Source organism: Culex pipiens, chromosome 1 (genome assembly GCF_016801865.2).
Source record: "Culex pipiens pallens isolate TS chromosome 1, TS_CPP_V2, whole genome shotgun sequence".
NCBI classification, from domain to species: Eukaryota; Metazoa; Arthropoda; class Insecta; order Diptera; family Culicidae; genus Culex; species Culex pipiens.
Genome location: NC_068937.1, coordinates 85543243 through 85565154, shown reverse-complemented (window position 1 = coordinate 85565154; position 21912 = coordinate 85543243). Strand labels below are relative to the sequence as shown.

At 44.3% G+C, this 21912-nt stretch overlaps 6 protein-coding genes across 12 annotated transcripts; 4 read left to right on the top strand and 2 right to left on the bottom strand.

The window, feature by feature from the left end:
- Positions 1-315: 315 nt before the first annotated feature.
- On the top strand, positions 316-6113 carry LOC128092273 (uncharacterized protein K02A2.6-like). 4 transcript variants are annotated; one of them, XM_052706282.1, is made up of 4 exons: positions 382-753; positions 1046-1306; positions 1401-1503; positions 2436-6111. In XM_052706282.1, the coding sequence occupies exons 3-4, from the start codon at positions 1410-1412 to the stop codon at positions 5801-5803; spliced, it is 3462 nt and encodes a 1153-aa protein (XP_052562242.1). In that variant the 5' UTR covers positions 382-753; positions 1046-1306; positions 1401-1409; the 3' UTR covers positions 5804-6111. The 4 variants fall into 4 exon arrangements, 3 of the variants coding, with proteins under 3 accessions (XP_052562242.1, XP_052562243.1, XP_052562244.1); XM_052706283.1 differs by having other exon boundaries at positions 382-1306; XR_008211788.1 differs by lacking the exon at positions 1401-1503 and having other exon boundaries at positions 316-1306; positions 5498-5687.
- A 2191-nt stretch (positions 6114-8304) lies between these two features.
- On the bottom strand, positions 8305-12780 carry LOC120425463 (biorientation of chromosomes in cell division protein 1-like 1). Of its 2 annotated transcripts, none has more exons than XM_039589996.2 (5): positions 12626-12780; positions 12243-12559; positions 8868-11923; positions 8689-8802; positions 8305-8628 (listed from the first exon to the last, which is right to left on the bottom strand). In XM_039589996.2, exons 2-5 carry the CDS (start codon positions 12482-12484, stop codon positions 8456-8458), a joined length of 3585 nt encoding a protein of 1194 aa, XP_039445930.1. In that variant the 5' UTR covers positions 12485-12559; positions 12626-12780; the 3' UTR covers positions 8305-8455. The 2 variants fall into 2 exon arrangements, with proteins under 2 accessions (XP_039445930.1, XP_039445929.1); XM_039589995.2 differs by having other exon boundaries at positions 12243-12555; positions 12626-12771.
- Positions 12781-12885: 105 nt separating this feature from the next.
- LOC120425468 (retinol dehydrogenase 12-like) lies at positions 12886-14298 on the top strand. 3 transcript variants are annotated; one of them, XM_039590003.2, is made up of 3 exons: positions 12886-12949; positions 13077-13142; positions 13229-14298. In XM_039590003.2, exons 2-3 carry the CDS (start codon positions 13081-13083, stop codon positions 14163-14165), a joined length of 999 nt encoding a protein of 332 aa, XP_039445937.1. In that variant the 5' UTR covers positions 12886-12949; positions 13077-13080; the 3' UTR covers positions 14166-14298. The 3 variants fall into 3 exon arrangements, with proteins under 3 accessions (XP_039445937.1, XP_039445935.1, XP_039445936.1); XM_039590002.2 differs by having other exon boundaries at positions 12909-13009; XM_039590001.2 differs by having other exon boundaries at positions 12905-13142.
- Positions 14299-14359: 61 nt separating this feature from the next.
- LOC120425498 (uncharacterized) lies at positions 14360-15004 on the top strand. Its single transcript, XM_039590047.1, has one exon. It carries the CDS (start codon positions 14360-14362, stop codon positions 15002-15004), a length of 645 nt encoding a protein of 214 aa, XP_039445981.1.
- A 32-nt stretch (positions 15005-15036) lies between these two features.
- LOC120425465 (DNA polymerase eta) lies at positions 15037-17964 on the bottom strand. Its single transcript, XM_039589997.2, has 4 exons — positions 17740-17964; positions 17579-17682; positions 17225-17438; positions 15037-17165 (listed from the first exon to the last, which is right to left on the bottom strand). The coding sequence occupies exons 1-4, from the start codon at positions 17794-17796 to the stop codon at positions 15081-15083; spliced, it is 2460 nt and encodes an 819-aa protein (XP_039445931.1). The 5' UTR covers positions 17797-17964; the 3' UTR covers positions 15037-15080.
- Positions 17965-18098: 134 nt separating this feature from the next.
- LOC120425466 (N-acetylneuraminate 9-O-acetyltransferase) lies at positions 18099-21798 on the top strand. Its single transcript, XM_039589998.2, has 4 exons — positions 18099-18373; positions 18448-18544; positions 19406-20167; positions 20238-21798. Exons 1-4 carry the CDS (start codon positions 18241-18243, stop codon positions 21643-21645), a joined length of 2400 nt encoding a protein of 799 aa, XP_039445932.1. The 5' UTR covers positions 18099-18240; the 3' UTR covers positions 21646-21798.
- Positions 21799-21912: the final 114 nt, after the last annotated feature.

The following is a 21912-nucleotide window of genomic DNA, read 5'->3' as shown; positions in this document are numbered from 1 at the left end:
TGTTTACAGCGATAAAGCTTATTTTACTGAGTACAATGACCCTTTGTACGACCACAAAGAGTTTTAAATTGATTTTTAAATCAATTTTGAAAAATTAACATCGCGGTCCTTCTTGACAGAAAAGTTCCTACTTGACAGCTCGTTCCAAGGGGACCATAGCTGATCCATCGAAAAAATGTTGTCTTGTCATTTTTTTTATTGCATTAAAATGAAAAAAAAGTGATCAGAAATGGTTTTTAATCGTATTTTTTATCGTTGTACATTAAAATTGACATAGAGCTTTAGTACCCAATTGCAAACTGTTATGTACACCCCTCGTTCGTTGTACTAAATTAGAACGCAAATGTCAAACGTAGAGCGTAACGTTCTGAAACGACTTCGCTGTGAGGTTGAATAAATCTTTCCCTTTTATCATCTAGAACTCAAACCGAGCACATCTTTTCTAAAAAATCCGGACTTCTTCGTATTAATTGGCGACGAGGAAAAAAGAGTTTTCTCAGTTTTCCTCGGTGGAAATCGGTGTAGGCAAGCGCATCGGTTGGAGGAAAATTTGGGAGAAGTTTTTCTTTGGTTACCGGGGAAATCGGTGATAACTGATTGGCCCGTGAAGCAGCGGAATTTTTGTTTCGTGTGAAAAAGGCAGTCGGTGATAATCGATTGTCCCGGAAGACTACAGATTTGGTCCGTGTGAAAAGACAGTCGGTGATAATCGATTTGTCCAGAAAATACAGAATTGTCCGTGTGAACACGTCGGTAAGCAGCAAGTTGACGAAGGAAAGAACAAAAGGAATCGCACGAGGGGCAGACAAAAGAGAAGCCATTTTGTTTTCTTTCCCTGACGCGGAGCGTGGAAAAAGTGGTTTTTTTGGAGTTTTCTGTAGACGGTTAAGCAAAAAAAAAAAAAAAAAGTGCAGTGTTCGTGGTGTAGAACCTCTTTTTTATTATTGAAACTATAACATAATTAATTTTTAACGACTGCCTGTTTACGGCAGGTCTAACATCTTTGTTTCAAGAGTAATAAGAGTGTAATCTTTTGTTTAAACAGGGTCGATCCGAGGAGCCGGACATTTTGGTGTTTTCTGGCCGGGGCGGTGTGTTCTGCCTTTTGTGACGTGTCGGGAATCATCAACGAGGCGGTGGATTGTCCTTCCGGTGATTTCGGAACAGAACCAAGTGATTTCGACGTTGTCGGAAGCTGATAGGTGACCGGCTGGTGATTTCTGTCGCTACGGGTGAGCGGGGAACGAGCCACGTGTTGCGGTGCCTGGAAGCGCTGATTTTTTGAGGTTAAGTTGCCGCTGTGTGGGTGAGTCACTTCAAACCTATATATATTGATTTTGAGCCAGACTAATAGGTCTCTTTGTGCTTTTTTTTGATTTTTTAAAAACTATTGATTGAAGTTTGTTGAAATGAGCCAAGGAGGAATGGTTTCATCCATCGAGCCGTTCCGCAAGGGTTCTTCGTTTTCGGACTGGATTTGCCGTCTGAAATATACATTCGACGGTAATGACGTGACAGATTCTAAAAAACAAAAAGCTCACTTTATGAATTTATGCGGTCCTTATCTATTTACTCAACTTAAAACGATTTATAATGAGAAGGATTTGGCCAATGCCACCTTCAACGATATTGAAGCCAAACTTAAATTGAAGCTAGATAGGGTAGAACCTGACCTTGTTCAAAGATTCCGGTTGAGTCTGCGTAATCAGCAGCCTGACGAAACGGCAGAAGAATTTGTACAGGCCGTCAAACTGCAGGCGGATTTCTGTGGTTTCGGTGCCTTTCGTGATGTGGCCATCCAAGACCGCATTTTGGCGGGCTTAAGGGATGATCGGTTGAAGGAAATGTTGTTGAAGGAGGAAGGTTTAACGTTAGATAAATGGATAAATTAATTACGACGTGGAATATAGCCAGGGATAACGCGCATGCATTGAACAATAACAACAACAACTTCAATTATTATAATCTTCCTGTCGGGTTTATCGATCAATATTCTCCACAACAACGTAATTTTCGTTCTTCTGGGCAAGTGAACAACTTTCGTAGACCGGTGCATGAGAGATTAGGTTTTCGTCCGTACATTAGGCAAAACTCACAATCACAAAATAACAACAATAATAATAACTACAGACGTGATGCGAACAATTTTTATCATCGTAATCAAAATCATCGTTATTCTGGCAGATACAACACACAATACAATAATCGCAATGACAATCACACAAACAACAACAACAGAAACAATCAACAACAGAACCATTACAATAACAAAAATTTTAGAAATAATGAATCAAACAATAGATATGGGCAAGGTTCTCAGCCAGAGTTAGAAGAGGAATCTGTGGTAGTCTGTGAATATTGCGGGGTTCCTGGCCATGTGAAACGCAAGTGTTTTACTCTCAAGAATTTGAAGCGTGATGTGGTCAAATTTGTAGATCTAGCGAAACCTGGAACCAGTTCAGAGAAGCAGCTCACGGACATGATGGGTCGATTGACAACAGCTGGCGACATGGCTGGAAGTGACAGCGATGATAGTTACTCCGAATGGAACTCAGGTGAATTGCAGTGTATGTGTGTGGAGTCCATTAATAAGATTAGTGAGCCATGTTTGATGAATGTCAAACTTGATGATATTTTGGTGTCGATGGAAGTAGATTGTGGTTCTACGGTTACTGTGATGGGCAAGAGCCAATATTTTACTCTTTTTGACAAACCTTTGAAACAATGTGATAAGCAACTTTTGGTGGTGAACGGAAACAAGCTGGAAATTGAGGGAGAAACAGATGTGTTAGTTGAGCTCAATGGTTCTAGACATGTTTTGAAGCTTCTTATTTTGAATTCAAACTTTAAATTTATTCCACTTTTTGGCAGGAACTGGATGGATATTTTCTTCTCTCAATGGAGGCAATTTTTTTCTAGCAATTTGATTGTTGATGAACAAGTCAATAGTTTAACTACACCAAAACGTGAAGAATTGATTGAGGAAATTAAAAATGATTATGGTGAGGTTTTCATTAAGGATTTTTCTACTCCTATTAAAGGTTTTGAAGCTGAATTGGTTTTGAGGAGTGATGTGCCCATTTTTAAAAAGGCTTATGACGTACCTTACAGGTTAAGGGAGAAAGTTTTAATTTATTTAGATCGATTGGAGAAACAAAATGTGATAACTCCGGTAAAGTCGAGTGACTGGGCGTCTCCTGTTATTGTTGTAATGAAAAAAGATAATCAGATTAGATTGGTGATTGACTGCAGGGTCTCAATCAACAAGGTGTTGGTTCCAAATTCCTATCCTTTGCCGGTTGCATGTGATTTATTTGCTAAATTGGCAAATTGCAAGGTTTTTTGTTGTTTGGATTTGGAGGGAGCTTATACTCAACTTGCTTTATCGGAGAGGTCCAGAAAATTTATGGTTATTAATACTATTAAAGGTTTGTTTACATATAACCGTTTACCACAGGGGGCTTCTCCTAGTGCGTCAATTTTTCAATTTGTCATGGACCAAATATTGGGTGGCATTGAAAATGTTTTCTGTTACTTGGATGATGTGTTAATAGCAGGAGAGAATGTTGATGATTGTCGTCAGAAGCTGTTAATTGTTTTGGAAAGACTTGCGAAGGCAAACATTAAAGTAAATTGGGAAAAGTGCAAATTTTTTGTGCCTGAATTAAATTATTTGGGACATATTATTGGGGAGAAAGGTTTAATGACCAGCCCTGACAAAATTTCAACTATACAAAAAGCTAAAGTGCCTACAAATGTACATGAACTAAAGTCTTATTTGGGATTGATTAATTATTATAACAGATTTGTGCCTAATTTGTCTTCAAAGTTGTATCATCTCTACAATTTGTTGAGGAAAAATGTTAAATTTGTCTGGAGTCATGATTGTGACACGGCATTTCAAGAAAGTAAACAATCTTTGATTAAAGCCAATATTTTGGAGTTTTATGATCCCCATAAAGAAATTGTTGTGGTGTCTGACGCCTCGGGCTATGGTCTGGGAGGAGTAATTGCTCATGTAATTGACGAGGTTGAAAAACCAATTAGTTTTACCTCTTTTAGTTTAGATGACGCACAAAAAAAGTATCCAATTCTGCATTTGGAAGCTTTGGCATTAGTTTGTACTATTAAGAAATTTCATAAATATTTATTTGGACAAGAGTTTATTGCTTACACTGATCACAAACCCTTGCTGGGGATTTTCGGCAAGGAGGGCAAAAACTCAATATTTGTAACGAGACTTCAACGCTATATTTTGGAGCTGTCCATTTACAAGTTTGAGCTCAGATACAGGCCTTCTGCGAAAATGGGAAATGCGGATTTTTGTTCGCGATTTCCATTGGAGCAGGCGGTGCCTGCTGAGTTAGATCAAGATTTTGTTCGGAGCATAAATTTCAGTAACACATTGCCAATAGATTATGTTATGGTTGCGAAGGTGACAAAGGACGACGTTTATTTACAACAAATTATTAACTATCTGCGTGATGGTTGGCCGCTTAAGTTTGACAAACGCTTAATGGACGTTTTTGCAAATCAGAAAGATTTGGAAGTAGTTGAAGGGTGCGTTTTGTACCAGGACAGGGTGGTAATACCACGTTTAATGCAAAGCGGAATTTTGACACTTTTGCATGCCAATCACGCAGGGATAGTGAAAATGAAACAGTTAGCACGAAAACATGTCTATTGGTTTGGTATAAACAAAGATATTGAAAGTTTTGTCTCAACTTGTGATGTATGCGCTAGCATGGCAGTGGTGCCAAAACCAAAAATTTTGTCTCAGTGGACTCCAACAACAAGACCATTTAGTAGGATACATATTGATTTTTTCCATTTTTCTCATAGCAATTTTCTTTTGATTGTGGATTCAAACACAAAGTGGTTAGAGATTGAGTGGATGAAGAAAGGTACGGATTGTGCCAAAGTATTGCAGAAATTGGTTGCATATTTTGCAAGATTTGGGTTACCAGATGTTTTGGTATCGGACGGCGGTCCTCCATTTAATTCTCATGCATTTGTTTCATTTCTTGAAAAACAGGGCATTAAGGTGTTGAAAAGTCCACCATATAATCCATCTAGTAATGGCCAAGCTGAAAGGCTGGTGAGAACTGCGAAGGATGTTTTAAAGAAGTTTTTACTAGAACCTGCAATGGCTGAGATTGATTTGGAGAACCAGATTAGTTTGTTTTTGATGAATTATAGGAACAATGTAGTTTCTAGTACCGGGCAACTTCCTGCGGAAAAGGTGTTCAATTATAAACCTAAAACTTTGCTTGATTTACTTAATCCCAAAAACAATTATAAGCAGCATCTTCTCAAGCAACAATCCTCGCCTGATGAAAACCTAGATGATTGTCTTAGGGATGTGGAAGTTTCTAATGACTTTTTAAAAGATCTGATTCCAGGGGATGTTGTATGGTACAAAAACCATAATGCGCATATCCCAAACAAATGGATTAGAGCACATTTTCTAAAACAATTTTCCAAAAACTTATTCCAGGTGTCGGTTGGAAGCGCTCGGGTGATGGCCCACAAGATGCAGCTTAAACCCCATCACGAGCGTCAGGAGCGCCCGAATGTGCACCTGTTTCCGGTGGTGCACGGCGAATACGAGGGCGAGGAGGAAGCAGTTTGTACGACTGCAGCAGATATTAGTTCGGAAGAAGAATTTCGAGGATTTCCGGTGATGGCTGGAGGAAAAAGAAGAAAAAGAAGTGCGCTTACGGCAGAATTGCCTGAAGAGTATCCACGAAGATCAAAAAGGCTCAGAAAGCCGATTCATGATTTGAATTATCAATATAATTAGTGAATTCAGAAGACTAGGATTTTTTTTAAATTAAATAATCATTAAAAGTGATATCAGAGAATTAGGAAAAAAAAAACAAATTCGTTCAGATAAATTAACTAAATTGAATTGTATTCATTAGAAATCTTTCTTGCTAAAAGAGGGAGGAGTTGTTATGTACACCCCTCGTTCGTTGTACTAAATTAGAACGCAAATGTCAAACGTAGAGCGTAACGTTCTGAAACGACTTCGCTGTGAGGTTGAATAAATCTTTCCCTTTTATCATCTAGAACTCAAACCGAGCACATCTTTTCTAAAAAATCCGGACTTCTTCGTATTACAAACATACAGCATTTCACGTTCACACCGTATGGAGTAAGTGTGATAAACTATATGTCCACATTCGGCGCATCACCTTTTTCAAAATACAGGAAATGATAGAAAGAAGATCCCATTCTGTATAGTGGAAGACGTCATAACACTTAGAACTCAGAACAGATATCCCCTGAAATAAGAGAGAAAAACAAATATTAAAATTGTGGTATTATCACTAAATCCTATTATCCTTTCACCCCCCAAGACATGGCCTATCCTTCGTGCCTTCGTGTCTTGGGTGATGGCGAATTCTAACCTAGAATTCACAACAGGACCTCCCTCGGCTCCAGTTAGCAACATGACAGCGACGAGAACACAGCCGAATGGGAGTTGACAGTATCGAATGCAACCCTTTGCTTTGCTGGTGGTACTAATAGCAAAGGGCGAGAGTCCTGCGACTCTCAGCAATCATGACTACTGCCAATTTGCCACTTTTCGATAATATGAACTATTGTCAAAATTATAAACTCAAAACTAACATTTGAAAAATGCCTCAGAATCGAAAACTGAACAAACAACTGTCTGTGTGTTACCAAAATTGTCACGCAGTTTGTACAGCACTAGCTGAACCGATTTAGACCAAACCGGTTGCATTTGACTCAGTTGAGGGTCCCATAGATGCTCTGGAGAACTAGAAGATACGTAAGTTTTCTGAAGTAACGAAGTTTTCGGACCGCAAGAAGTGGTTAAGATAGGTGCAACGCGACCGAGCGATGTCTACTTTTTTGAGAAAAGCTGTTTCGGGCTGGAGCGTGACGTGCTGCGAAATTTGGTGTACCAGCCGTCAGAAACGAACCCCTGTTTGTTCGTGAGGCAGAAGGCCGAAGATGGATCGTTCGATAGATCGCAGAACGGACGGTTCTGGCTGGGCCAAAGCGCGTACATCGGTACGATCGCTGTGAGGATTGGTTAAGCAGATGCCAATCCCTCACGTAATCCAATTGATTCAGGTTACCTGAAACGCCAACAAGACGAGAAGGAAAAGGAAGGAAAAGCCATGGAAGATTTGGAGCTCAGAGGACCAGGGCGGCGAACATCAGGACCAAGCCGAATATGTGGCGCAGATGGAAGCTTGCTAGGAGTTGCTGTGGCTGATGCAGCTCGAACGTCGAACGTTGGAGATCAACAGAGCTGGAGCTGATGGTCACTGTTGTCGATGATCAAGCTGGAGATGCATTGATGAGTTCCAAACCAACGCAGCTTGAGGAGGCGTGTTGGTATCTAGCAAGCTGTGGAGTTGTTTAAACTAATCCTAGTAAAAGCCGATTGAATAAATTAGGTTTTACAGCGTGACGTCACGAGCGCACACGCACACATTGCAAAAAATGTAAACAGTGCAGCCAAGCTGTCAAATTTCTAACCTAAAAACCGAGTCGGCGTAAAACCCTGGTAAAACCTAATCGAGAAATTAAAAGTGAGAGTGTGTGCGTGCAAAATGGAGTTAAACTTTTCGAAGTACCATGGGAACCTTCACAGCAACTGCACAGAAAGTTTAACTCCATGTTGCACACACTCTCACTTTTAATTTCTCGATACACTTAACCCCCGGTGGTTGGTCACTTTTTCGTTTGACACTTTTTAGTTTGTACCCCGTTGGTTTGACAAAGTCAAACTAAAAAGTGACGAACTGTCACTTTTACACGGCGCTAACGCACACTATCAAAACAATGGTTTGGTAGTGTGTGTGAACTCTGTGTAAAAAGGGTGTCAAACTAAAAAGTGACCCCGTTCGTTTGACAACAGTTGGTTTCAAACCATCGGGGTTTGAGTGTAGATAAATTCACTACTCTAACAACCTGGTCTAAAAAACATCAAAAAATATTTAAAAAAAAACAAAAATAAGGGTTTTACGTAAGTAATTTTTTGTTGTGTTAAAATATGAAATAAAAAATTGGTATTTTTAAGGAGTGTACCTATTTTTCCCAAATTGTCCTTACCTATACAACTTTGCCGAAGACACAACATTCATCAGAAATGCCGTTCTCAAGATACAGATTCTAGAATAATTAGATACCATTTTTGTTTGGACAACCGTCATTTTTTATGGAATCTTGTGTAGACGAACAACAAACGACGCAAAATGGCTTCTTTGAACATAAGGATAGTCCTTACAAAATGTATTGTAGGTTACTTTAAACAAAACATGCTCTATTGGTAAGTAAGTATGAATTCAAGTTTATTGCATTTCATGTACAGGAAAAAAAGTATCACTAAATCTAAAAATTCAAGGAAATATCCCAGCGAATAACAAATTCTCCGTTAAATGCAAAGGATCCCACCGAAGAACGCCCCAACTCTTTACATACTGAATCCCTCGCCGGTTCGGGTGCGTGTGCGCGTCCTCAGACCGTTCAGCGTCGGCTTGTACAGGTCACTCGCGGTGTAACGCTGCGCCTTGATGTCGCTGTTGGACTTTCGGTCTGGCGCTGGGGACGTTGCCTTCACATCGGCAATGTCGACCTTGAGAATGGCTGCAACAATTTCAAAACGAGTTAGTGGATGCGATGTAAACGCGGCAAGATTCGATTTACCCGTCGTGTTGTTGTTCAGCGTTGCTCCCTTTGGTCGGGACAGTCCCACACGTCTGGGTTTAACGCTGCCACGGATAGTTGAAAGGTTTGCCGAGCCTTCTGGTTCTTCCGAAACTAGTAATTAAGGACGATTGTGTTACTAAATTGACAATACATATCAAAGAGTTTGTTATAATTACCTTTTGTCTCAGTTGTTGACGACTCCTCCACCGGTTTAGATTGACTCATTTCTTCATAGGCTGCGTCATTTGGTGGCACTTCCAGGCTAGAAACGGTGTCTTGGCTTTTTGCTCCGTCAACGGAAGGGGCGCGCAATTTTTGCCACTTTGGGGAATTCATATTTATCCTCTCGAGCACGACGGTGCAGTTATCGCTGGAAATGTCATCGATTTCGGTAATTTCTACCGCCATAATTTCATCCTCTTCAGTGTCCGGAAACAGTGCCTTTCCGGGCTCTTTCTGCTGCGCTTCAAGTGAATGTAGCTTTATCTTCAGACACTCCACGGCGTAATCTTCAGCAAACGTTGATTTCTCCGTTTTCTGTTTCAAAAACTCGTGAAGGTTCTCGTTCACAGGGTAAACTTCCGATTCTTCTGGGAAATACAACAGGCTCTGCTCGTCGTTCAGTTTGGATCTCTGTCGAACCGGTGACGAGATGATCGGGGCAGAGTTGTTTCGCGTTGAATCGCACACAAATTCCAGTTCAATTCCTTGGTCCTCTTCCATCGCGGAGCCATTTTCGTTGATGAGCTTCTTGGCCAGCACCATCGCCTGCTCGCGCTTCTTCTTTTCCTGGCGTTCAATCTGGCGACGTACTTTCATCAGCTTGCAGGCCTCGCTAAAGTTGGACGCGATCTTGGGCTTGCGAATCTTGTTCTTCACCACGTCCAAACCTTTCTGAATCGTGCCCATGGTCGATTCATCTCCGCGCAATTGCTTCTCGCCAATCAACAGTTCCAAGTCCATGTTATCACCGGTCGCTGATAGCATCTGATCCACGACAATCGGCTGCGAAGCAAGGGTGACCAAATCTGCCGGATCGGTCGTGGGAAAACTGAGTGCGGCGTGGCCACTCTCCAAATCATTATCATCGACGCTGGAAGTTACCTGTTCGGGGTTCTCGTTAGCACTAATGGCCTGTGCTAGCTCTGCGGGATCGAGCACAATCTCGCCGTCAAAGTTTCCGATCGATTCTTGAGATGGCACGACGTCGACATCTTCGCGAAGTTCGTCTACCACTCCCGGCTCCGGTTCCGGACTGTTTTCGGCAACAATCTCCCCGTTCACCAGCTTCGCCGGTTTGTCAAACGAGAAGCTAAACACATCCATGGTCATTGCAGCGGATTTCCCCGGCGGGGACTTGTCGCTGGATTTCCTCGGCTTCTTTGAGCTCTTGCTTTTATCAGCACTCTTCACCACGCCAGACTTTGACCCTTTGTCCGATTTTTTCGGAGTTGCGCTTCTACGCTCCTTCTTGCCAATCTGCTCCTCGTCGAATCCCTCGAAGCTCGACTCCAGAGACTCGTTCAGCTTGTCCTGTGATCCGCTGCCTCGCTTCTGCAAACTTTGCGAACTCTTGGCTGATTCGGTGTTGGTCCCCTTTCCAGAGCTGCCGTTATTCTCATCACCTGCCTTGGCCGACTTTCCACTCTCAGCTCCATCGTTCGAGTCCCTGTCCGTCGAGCGACGCTTCTTGACCGGCTTCTCGTGCGCACTGTAGTGATCATCATCTTCCTTTCTCTTGTCGCCGCTGGAGCGTTTGCTCGAACCGTTCCCATTCTCGCTCTTCCGGTCGCGATGGTCCGACTTGCGACTGCTGCTGCCACTACCACTTCCACTTCCGCTACTGCTGCTGCTGCCGTGCTTTGACGAACTGTGCGATCGCCGGTCCCGCGAGGAAGACGACCGTGATTTGTGGTCACGATCGCGGTGGTGTCGCTCCGATTTCTTCTCCTTATCGGAGTGCTGCTGCACCGCGGCCAAACTCACGACCTCCACCACCTGACTGCTGTCCATTTTGTCCACATCGGGTGCCGATTGTGTGCTGTGTTCGTCATTGAGCGGAGTTTTTACCGACTCGCAGTTTTCTTGCAGGCTTGTGCTGTAGGTATCTTGCACCGCAGCCTTCTGCTCCAGCGTCGAGTCCTCGCAAATGCGCAGTGATCGTTCCGAGTGCGATGAGGTTTCCTCGCACTTGAGACTGGTCGCTAATGGGCACTGCTTGGGCTCATCCTCCGGAACAATTTGCGGTTCTTCCTTGATATTTTCCTCACCATCCGCCGCTTTGTGCTCGATCGTCGCCGGCTCCACCACATTTGGCTTCTCCACATCGACATCCAGATAACGCTTGTTCCGCTCAGTGCCCTTGAACTCGTACGACTCCTTCCTCAAATCAAAGTTCGACTTGTGCGGTCCACGATCACCACCGTCAGCAGAGTCGGACGGTTCCTCGTCGCCTCCACTGTCCGGCAGTTCTCCCTCTTCCTCGTTGGAGTTCTCGTTGAACCTTGGCATCTGCGCTTCTTCCGTTATATCCAGCCTAGATTCCAGCTGATTATCTGGCTGCCGCTGCTGCTGCTGAACCCCTTCGGAGTTGGTAATAATTGACAAACGGCTGTTGCTTGAAACCTGCGAAAGCTGCGAGTCGTTCTGGGAAACTTCCGGACTGATCTCCGGCACTGGCCGACTCGCTTCATTCGAGGGCTCTTCATCTTGTCCGTTACACTCGTCCTTTACTACTCCATTGACTACTTCGCCAACGTCGTCCTCGATGACAGAGGTTTCCTGCTTAAACTCAACAATTTCGCTTCCAACCGATTCCTGCGATGTCAAGCCACTGATCGCCGAAGCATGAGAATCGTTGCTCTCGTTCTTGACCTGACTCGGTGGCCGCGTTTCGAGCGGTTCGAATGCAGGCGACTCAAAGTCCTCCACGGCCTCTTTCGATTCGTTCAACTCACCGTCGTTTGCGTTTGGTTCCGGCTTGATCGCAATGTCGGACGAAGTGCTCGATGACTTTTTGTCCGAGTCCGGGCTGACCGCTTCCAGGTCTTCGGGGAGGAAATCTGTTTGTACGTCCATATCGCCACCACCACCGTTCAGCACCGGCTTTGGCTTCTCGATGCCGAGATAGTTGTACACAATCTCCTCGATTTTCGGATGAAACACGGTGGATATTTTCGGATTCACGACTTGGTCCACAATCCGCTCGACGCCGGTGTCCAAAAAGCCAGACCTGGAAGGGCGAATGGAGAGTGTTGTAATATCTTTAGACATTTTTTAAACTATCACGCATTGAGGTATTAAAATTACATTTATTTTTATTCTCTCCACGTATCTCTTTATATTCCTCTTAGGACGTGAGAAAAATGCTAAAAAATGTACTTGCTCTCGTTGAGGTTTTCAAAACATTTAAAATATTTTCATAGTTTTACCAACACAGATTGTAAACTCAATAGATCATTTTTAGATTCTCAATTTTCCCGATTTTGTTAGAAAGCAAACAACAATAATAATAAAGCATGACGCAATAACATCAGCACCGCCAAACTCACTCAATGACATGCTTGCGCAGCCTCTCCCGCAGCTGGTTCTTGTGCCGGATGTTGTCGGTCCAGGTTTGCTGCGCCAGAAACTTGCTTACGGTGCTCTCGACCCGCTGGCGCAGGTTCTGGTAGGCCGGCTTCGTGTCCACGTCCGCCAGGCACTCCTTGCGGAAATTGTCAAACAGACCCTGCGATTTCACCTCCTGCACAATTGCGCTGATAAAGTCCGGATCGTCGGCGAGGTTCTCCATTTTCGATTCGAGACTCGAGGCTCGTCTCGGCGTCGGCGAATGTTTTTGTTTTGCGCAGCAGCTTGCTAGGTCTTCCTATAGTAATGGACATGTTGAATTTCGTACCTTTTCGTCGTTTCGATTGGCGCATTTTAGACTTACCTGGTTGAACTATAGCTAAATCTAAATTTCGTCACTTGTTTCACCTTTTTCCTCGATTTGTTAAACTCCAATAAAATCAAAGTGTGGCAATCAGGATATGACTTCAATCAGTTTGATTGTTTTGTCCTGTCAATCACACTACACGTTTAAATGGAACACTGTAAACTGTTTCGTTTGCAGAGTTGCTCAAAAACTTTTATTTCAGAATGTGAGTAGGTTTTCAGAAGAGTGTTTTCTGGTTAGCTTGACACTTTGACAGTGTTCTGAGATGTGCATACATACAACGTTGTGTTAAATATGAAATTTTCAACTTTTTATCTTTTTGTAAACATAATTAAACTAATCGCCTTATCAGCCTTGTTTCTTGGCAAATCGTAGCTTATTGTTTGTTCACATTTTCAGGTAAAGCAGCAACTTTAGTCTAGTGTTTTTTTCTTTCGCTTATTTCTAGTAAAATGGGGTTACTGTCGAAAATTGCTATTTTACTGGGAGTTGGAACGATTACCTATGTAATTCGGTAATTTTACTTCATTTGCTACTATTTAATTATTGTTTTTTGCTGTGTAACATAATTGCTTGAACGATTATTTTGTATTATTCTAGGTGGCACTACATAGGACGTCTGTATCGCAGCAAAAGAACCTTCTCGAGCCAAGAACTCGTAGTCATTACCGGCGCTTCATCCGGGATTGGACTTGCGGTGGTCAAAGACCTGGTGAGACGTGGCTGCCACTTGGTGCTGGGTTGTCGTAACGAAGCCGCTGGCCAGATAGTGTGCGACCAGCTACGGAAACAGTTTGGTTCAGAGGTTCTCGTGGACGTGTACTTCGTGGATCTGGGCAGCTTGAAGAGCATCGTTAGCTTCGTGGACAAAGTCGGTCTGCTTGGCAAGCCGGTTTATGCTCTGGTGAACAACGCTGGGATATTCTACGCCCCACCAGCACTGACGGCAGACCAGATCGAGCAAACCTTCGAGATCAACTATCTGGGTCATTATTTGTTGACAATTTTGCTGCTTCCAAAGTTGAAACAACACCCGAACAGATCACGCATAGTCAACGTGGTATCGAAGGCACAAATCTGTGTGGAACGGTTTCCGGATACGGAACTGCACCAGTTGTACGACGATTCCCCGCAGAATCGCTTCCGAGCGTATCAGTACAGTAAATTCTGTTTGGTTCTGTTCGCGCACAAACTATCATCGATTCTGGCCAACTCGAACGTGACCGTTCACTGCGTCGACCCCGGAAACGTCGAAACCGCCATCTATCGACACTTTCCCCAGCTCAACAATAAAGTTCTTTACTACCTGCAGAAGCCTATTCGTCTGCTCGCAGTGAAAACACCGAGAGAAGGTGCTCAGTCGATTCTTTACGCCATTTTAAGTGGCGCGATACCGCCATTTTACGTCAGCAATCATCATTCCAGCGAAAGCGAAAAGTCGGAAGTTAATCCACGCATCTACAACCCGATTTTGGGCGACACGCTATGGACGTTGAGCCGACAAATGTGTCGCGTTCACCTCCTCGAGATGAACTAGCCTTGGTTCCGTCGGTGTGGGTTGACGATGGAAAGGGACTGCGCAAAGAACTTATCTCCTTCAGCTATAAATCTATGAAGAAACCATCGGAACTGTCGCGATGTCTTGTTAAAATAGGCGACGTTAGCGATTTAGGCACGAGGGAGTCGAACTTTCTAAAACTGGACGAACCCGGTAACGAGCAGTGGATCAGCATGGGAAGCTCGGTAACGCCAATAGATTACTACGTTGAACAAATTCTAGCTCAAATGTTCACAAACGAGCGCAGCAGATGTACCATTTCGTGCAAGAGTGGGAGCGTTTCTTTTGTGCTGGAACTGTTGAGAATCGAAGACAACGAGTATTATTTCACCAGAAGTTCAGCGCAGATGCTAACGCTCGCTAAACAGTACAAAGAAAACGGAGTTAAATGCTTCGCGAAATATCCGCTACTTGCGCATCAGTTCTTCAACCGAGCGGCCAAGTGCCTTCTTTCGTTCGCCCCTCTCGAGTACTTGGATCCGGCGATCGAAGGCGCCGACATGATCGCCAGCATACAATCTCTGCTAGAAACACTAAACCTCAATATCGCTGCCTGTCTCCTAAAGCAGAACCGGTTCGACGATGCGCTTCACATGCTGGAGTACGTCGACCGACAGAACAATCCCTCGCCCAAGGCCATCTACCGCAAAGCGCTGGCCCAATTCCACGTCAAACAATATACCGAAGCGGTCAAAACGCTGCAGCGAATCGATTACGCGACCAACAAGGAGTGCTCTACATTATACGCGAATATAGTGACCAACTTGGAAAAAGAAAAAGAAAAGTACAACAGCATGGTTCGCAAAATGTTTGGCTGAAAGCAATCAATAAATTAAGAACAAAGTTTCACTTTACAACAAATTTAATCAAAAACACCCAAAACTGTTTTACAATCTACATCTTCGTAAAGTACGATGACAAGTTGTTAATCTTCACCGGCTGAACCTTATCCCCGCCAGGGGGTCTCTTCCGCTTGGCTCCGCCACCCGTCGTGGCCAGCTTCGTCTGGAACCCGTTCGTAGTGACCGTCCGCATCTCCTGCCGGTTCAGCTCGAGCTGGAGCTTCTTCGCCGCGTGAAAGTCCGAGTGCTCCTGCACGGCATCCAGGGCAACCATCTTGCCACATTCGTCACATCGCGCCGCGCTTGTCGCGTCCTCGCTGACGGCGTCCGCGGTTCTGTTTTGTACTGCTGAGGTGAGGTATTTGTCGATTTTTGCTTTGCTCGATTTGGCTTTGGGCGTTTGATTGGCGGCAGGTTTGGTGTGCTTTGGCGCCGTCGCCGCTGGTGAAGACAGCTTTTGTTTGAGCTCGTTGCGAAACTCTTCGCGCTGCTGTTGACTGATTCGCAGGGCCACGTGAAAGTCCAGGTGGGATTGCAGGGTGTGCTCGGGTACGTTTTTACCGCACTCCGGGCACGGTTTGGTGGTTACGGAAATTGTCGGAACGGGCTGCTGCTGCTCCAGACACTGGAACTCGGCATAGGTCGAGCGGTAGTCGAGACCGGAAGTCGACGGCTTGCAATCGTCGTTTGATGGCACGGTTGTTGAAATCACTGCTGATTCGGATGTTTCTTCAATATCGATTTCCTTGGAATCGCTTCGTAGAGGCTCAGCTTTCGGCGACGGCTTAGGTGAATAAATCTTTTCCTTTTCCTCCAAAGGCAAGGTCGTGTCTGAATAGTTGTCCTCCTCTACGGTTTCGGCAACACTCGCCTCCGGCAGCGTGATATCCTCTGTCTTAACGGCCACGTCAACACTTTCCGAGGTCTCATCTGCAACTGAAGAACTATCCTTTTCTCCTCCCTTAGCGTTGAAAAAGCTTAAAATATCCCTTTTGGTCACCTTCTTGGCCGTCGTTTCAGACTTCGGCGGATCCTTCGACGATTCCCCCGAATTCGACGCATTGCTTGCAATGTTGGATGATGTCGGCGCATCCTTCGACGTTTCCTCCGGATTTGGCGCCTTGCTTGCAATGTTGGAGAACATCTCCTTCAGCGCACTCTTCTTGCCGGTCGCGTTATTCTCAAACTTCCCTGCGCTAATCCCAAGAAACTTGACAGCATTGTTCAGCGCTCCGTTACTACCTTGCTTCAGAAATACCTCCGTATTACGTCGAATCGCTTCCAAAGCATCTTTGGCGATGCGTTCCGCTTCGTAACACACCAGCGGCACACTTCTCGTGCTCGATACGTCGTTGTCCCCGATCTGCTGCGCGTAGCTCACGGTCATCTGGCGCGCAGTGCGATTATTTTCGTCCAAGTCCTTCTCCAAACGATCCTGGATCTCATTCGCCAGCTCCGCTAGCCAGTGCTGCAAGGTGGCCAGTCCAGTGATGGCGTTCTTCCCCGGGAATCGCTTGCAGCAGCCGATGCTCTTTGAGTTGAACTTGGGCGTGACTGCTTCCAAATCGATTCCTCGAGCCATCAAATACATCCACGAACCCATGCGCTCGTCAAAATGAGCTTGCAGCTGCTTCTCCGAAAACTGTGTCAACTGGGACATGAACTCTATCTTCAGCAGCTCGCACACCTGTTCGCCCAGTTTTCCACCCAAACCTTTGACCTTTTTGATCTGTAACGTTTGGTACATTTTTGAGATGCTTTTCAGCGGAAGCACGGTTTGCTTGTTGGGCTTGTGAAACCCTGCCGTTAGCTTGGCGAGAATTTTGTTGTGCGCGATGCCTGCCGAGCACTCGTAACCCGTTTTCTCCTTCACCGCTGCGCGGATCTCGTTGACGATGGAAGCTCCAATCAACAGCTTGATGTCACTCTTCTTGTATGCAACCCGATCCTCTTCGCTTTCCAGCTCTTGCGAGCTGCTACGTCCGTCCAAATCACAAGAAATTTTCTGAACGTACTGGCCGACGCTGTCATAGCCCACCGCGAAAGTATTGTCCAACGTCTCCGGCTGCAGATGAAACTTGCCCACGTTCATATCGTGCAGTCTTGCCAGCACTCGTTCCGTTATGTCCATGTAGGCCTTAAACACAAAACAAAATGTAAAGATCCCCAAAGAAACCTGCCTTACTGAGAGCCCACCTCATCGACGCTCGCTCGCTCCAATAGGGGAGTGAAGGTCTGCAGGACGGCCGCGACCTCTTTCCCCGCATCGCGGTACTTGGAAATGTCGGCCTTACCGCCCCGCTGCGGAACCTGGGGAAGCACAATCTCCGGACAGTGCTGGCGCGCCTCGTCGCCTCGCATGTGCCGCGTAACGCCCCTGGCCCTCGCCGGATAGTTGACGGCGATTATCCTACAAATTGAAGAAATCTGTTAGCACCCGGAATCTTTACTGGAGCAATGACTTGGGATTCAACTACTGCTGGATCGATGGAGGGCAAACTTTTGAAATTTATGTTTTGATCGAAAGGTGGAATAAAAACGGCCAATTACCCTCCACCCTGCCACGGATTGTACTGAACTACGGCAATTGGTTGCCCTTTGATTTCTGGATTGAGCTTCTCTTCGACCTGGCAGTAGAAGCAATCCATGTCCACCTGTAAGAAAAAAACAAGTGTAAGTCCACGTTGTAGGTTCAGTGACTTTGAACTCACCAAAACCACAACTCTGTCATATTTATTGTTAACGTTGATTAACTGTTTAGTCGTCATACTTTTACACTAATTTGGTAAAACAAATCGTTGCGGACTGAACAAACATCGATTTCTTTTTATAATAAAAAGAAATCGATGTTAACATTACAAAAATAGAACATTAATTTTGCCGCCAAAATGTACCATCCGAAAGTGCTATGTTGTGATTTGAGACTTGTTTTGGTTGTGAAATACACGGATAACTCAAAGTACTGATGCAAGAGTGTAAAACATACACACGATAAAAAAAAACGCTACCAAAAATAACTATTAACTCGTTCACTGAGCAATTTCTCACCAACGTGCACAGCACAAAACTCATCTGACAGTTGTATCAAATCGAATGTTTACGTCCGGCTCGCGGTGATTTTCTTTCCCGATAATTTTTCCAAAAAACAAAAGCGATTCCTTTAAAAATCGATACCCGTCCGCCCTTGAAAGACTGCGCCGGTGGTCGCAACCATGGGAAGTGACGCCAAAATATCCAAAGCGGAGCTCTTCATCCAGAACCTGAACGCCAGCAATGCCAAGAAGCTGGCCCTTTTGATGGTGCTGGGATTCACCCTTTATCACGGATTTCTGCATTTGCGATACGGTAAGAAATGGGATTTCTGGCTGGAATGCTGATGCTGTAACCACAACCGTTTTCTTTTGTTTGGTTAAATTTAGGCAATGACTCATGCAAGTGGCTGCTCAGCGACGGAAGATTCAAGGGAGATAAGGAGTGGCAACCGTTCGGATGTATGCTGCACAAATATACCGAAACGTAAGTGTCCGGATGTTGGCGATTGATTTTGGGCGAGGCGACTAAAAAAGCTGTTGTCTCCCAAAGTTCATTGTAAAACAAAAAGTTGAGGGGTGGAGGAAAGGATGTTTCATCGTAAAAAATACAATGCTAAAGTCGCGAGGATTACTAAATTTATATTAAACACAAATTGTTTTATCAAGTTCTAAATGTAAAATTACTTAAGTAAAAAGTGGTGTTTTTGAAGACTGTAAGCCTGTAGTTAGGTAAACATTTATAACTCTAATTTAACGAAACTATCCGGGCGACATTCCACAAGTCTTGGCTATCTTTTTTGTAGATGTAGTGTAGCTACATCGGCTCTAGGATTCCGAAGGCTTGTATGAATCAATTTCTCAAACCTAAATTTGAACTGACGACCTTTAGATTACGAGTCCAACCGCCGATTTTTGAGTCACCATTTGGTTTTTTTTAATAATTTGAAGCAAAGATTGTCACAAATTGCTGAAATTCAAAACAATCCAAATTAATCAAGTTTGATTGAATTTACTATTATTGATAATTTTCATAAAAATGATTTTGTATCATTCGATCTCACTAGGTTTTTTGGCCAAATTTTCCCTAGTTTTTGTTTAATTGCATTTGAAGAACCTTCTGTTACCAAGCGGTTAATGAAAAGGAAATAGTTGCAAGGAACACCAAATCTCTATGAACCAGCCATTCACACAAGTTGTAAAATTGTTATTTCGGTAAATAAATTGAATTGAATTGAATTGATTTTGTATCATTCGAATAATTAAGTTATTTTTTCATTATATTAAATCAATATAAATTAAAACAAGGTAAAATTGATTGAATGAAAAAACACTATTTTATTCCCAGCGACACGCGTAAATGCTTCCGCTATTTGGCCTTCTGGGGCACCCAGAATCACTTTGTCTTCATCGGGGACGTTCGCATCCGGAGTCTGTACCTCGAGATGGTTAATCACTTGAAGCCCCCGAACGATGCGGACAACGCTTCGATACAGTCCACGCTGGGCAAAACAGAAAACTTGCAGTTTGTGGACTTTAAGCTGCGACTCCAGATCAACTACATCTACGCCAGCGAGGTGTCGAAGGTCATGATCGATGAGTTTATCAAGTGGCAGCACGAGGAGGACCCGCCGAGTCTGATCGTGGCCAGCTGCACCTACTCGAGCTTCCACAATGGGAACGTTACCAAGGATATCCAGAAAGCGTTCGAGAAGAACCTGACGAGGATGGTGAAACCGATTGATGCGTTGGTGGCGAAAAAATCCAAAGTGATTTGGAAGTTGCAGGATCCCATCGATCACGATCGGATCAACGATGAGTGGAAGAATGTTCAAAACGAGGACATCGACCGGATCAACCAGGTGGTGTACGACATACTGGGCTATTCGGATGCAAAGATTTGGTCTTCGGGAAAGATGATCGCTTCGGGGCTGCGAGATGAGTTTGTAGATGGACACAAGCTGGGAACGCTCGCGCTGAAACACGACGTGCAGATTCTGCTGAATATGTACTGCAACGATTACATGAACTACAACGATGGAACCTGCTGTAGCAGCGCAGAAACGCACACGATCATCCAGGTCATCACGTATGCTCTGTTGGGCGTTTGGTATGGTGTTAGTTTGTGATTGGTGTTTGAGGTTGTTTCTAATTTTTCTTTTTTTTTTATATACTGACAGTCTTGCCATCGCCGGTGCCATGATCATCCGTCGCTGGTTTCAGAAGCTGCGCGGTGTCAACATGTACATGCCGCTAAGCCAAACCGCCGGTGTCCAGCAGCATGCAGCGACGTCTTCGCAGTCTCCGGTGATGGCGCTCGCCTCGTTGGCCGTGATCATGGTGTACTTTTATCTCTGCGATCGTACCAACTTCTTCATGAAGGAGAACAAGTACTATTCTGAGTTTAGCTTCTGGATTCCAGTGGGCTATGTCTTTGTGCTGGGTTTATTCTTCACGGAGGACAGCAAGTTTACCAAGGTATTGCACCGGGATCAAACGGACGAGCTGAAGGGCTGGATGCAGCTCGTTATTTTGATTTATTACATGACCGGAGCTTCGCACGTGCTTCCGATTTACATGCAGATCAAGGTGCTGATCAGCGGATATCTATTTCTGTCCGGGTACGGACATTTTACCTACTGCTGGCAAACGGGCAACCTCGGACTGGAGCGATTCCTCAGTGTCATGTTCAAAATCAACTTTTTCACCGTCGTTCTGTGTTTGTGCATGAACAGACCCTATCAATTTTACTTTTTTGTACCACTTTTGTCCTTTTGGTTCTGCATGATTTATTTCTTGCTCTCTATTCCACCAAGAATCACTGCCCAAAGCTCGGAGAACAATGCCTACCAGTATTTATACGTTGTGCTCAAGTTTGTGTGCATTTTGAGTGTAATTACCATCCTTTACATGTCAGAAGTGTTCTTTGAGCGAATTTTTGTCACACGACCGTGGAAAGCCCTCTTCGTGACGACGGATGACGATGTGACGGTGTGGTGGTACAGGTGGAAATTGGACCGGTACACAATCACGTTTGGCATGATTTTCGCCGCCATATTTCACATTGCACAAAAATATTACATCTTCGACGACAACAACCACGGAAATTTATTTTCCCGGCGCATTTCCCTAAGCTCAACGCTGGCCGCCATTATTGGCATCGGATTCTACACGACCTGGTGTTTCTTCTGCCGAAACAAGCAGGACTGCGAGGAAATTCACTCGTACGTGGTTTTCATCCCGATCGTCGGTTACATTCTGCTGCGAAACATTTCGGGCATTTTGCGGACTCGCTATTCCACCTTCTTTGCCTGGTTCGGCAGAATCTCTCTGGAGCTGTTTATCTGCCAGTACCACATTTGGCTGGCAGCCGACCGGAACGGGGTGCTCGTTCTGCTGCCAGGATTTCCAACGCTCAATGTGCTCATTACTTCGTTCATTTTCGTATGCGTATCTCATGAAGTGCACCGATTGACCACCGTCCTGCTGCCGTATGCGGTTCCAAACGACTGGAAGTTGGCGCTGCGAAATCTGTTGATATTTGCCGTTGTTTTGATCCCTATTGGGCGCTATGACGGCATGTTCTAGAGAGAACACGTGATTGTAGGATAAGTGTAGGAATGCAACAATCTGTTCACGGACCATACATTTGCATCTCTCTAAACGATGAATGTCCTCGTGATGCTTGAACAAAGAATAAACGTGATTAAAAAACATGCGATTTGATGCATAGAAACTTGATACATTCAATAATAAATTCATTTAATATCACATTTAATTTAGAAAAATCTTCCTTTTTCATGAATTACAGATACATTTCGTTAATATATTAATTTACCCAATGCTTTTCAAGTG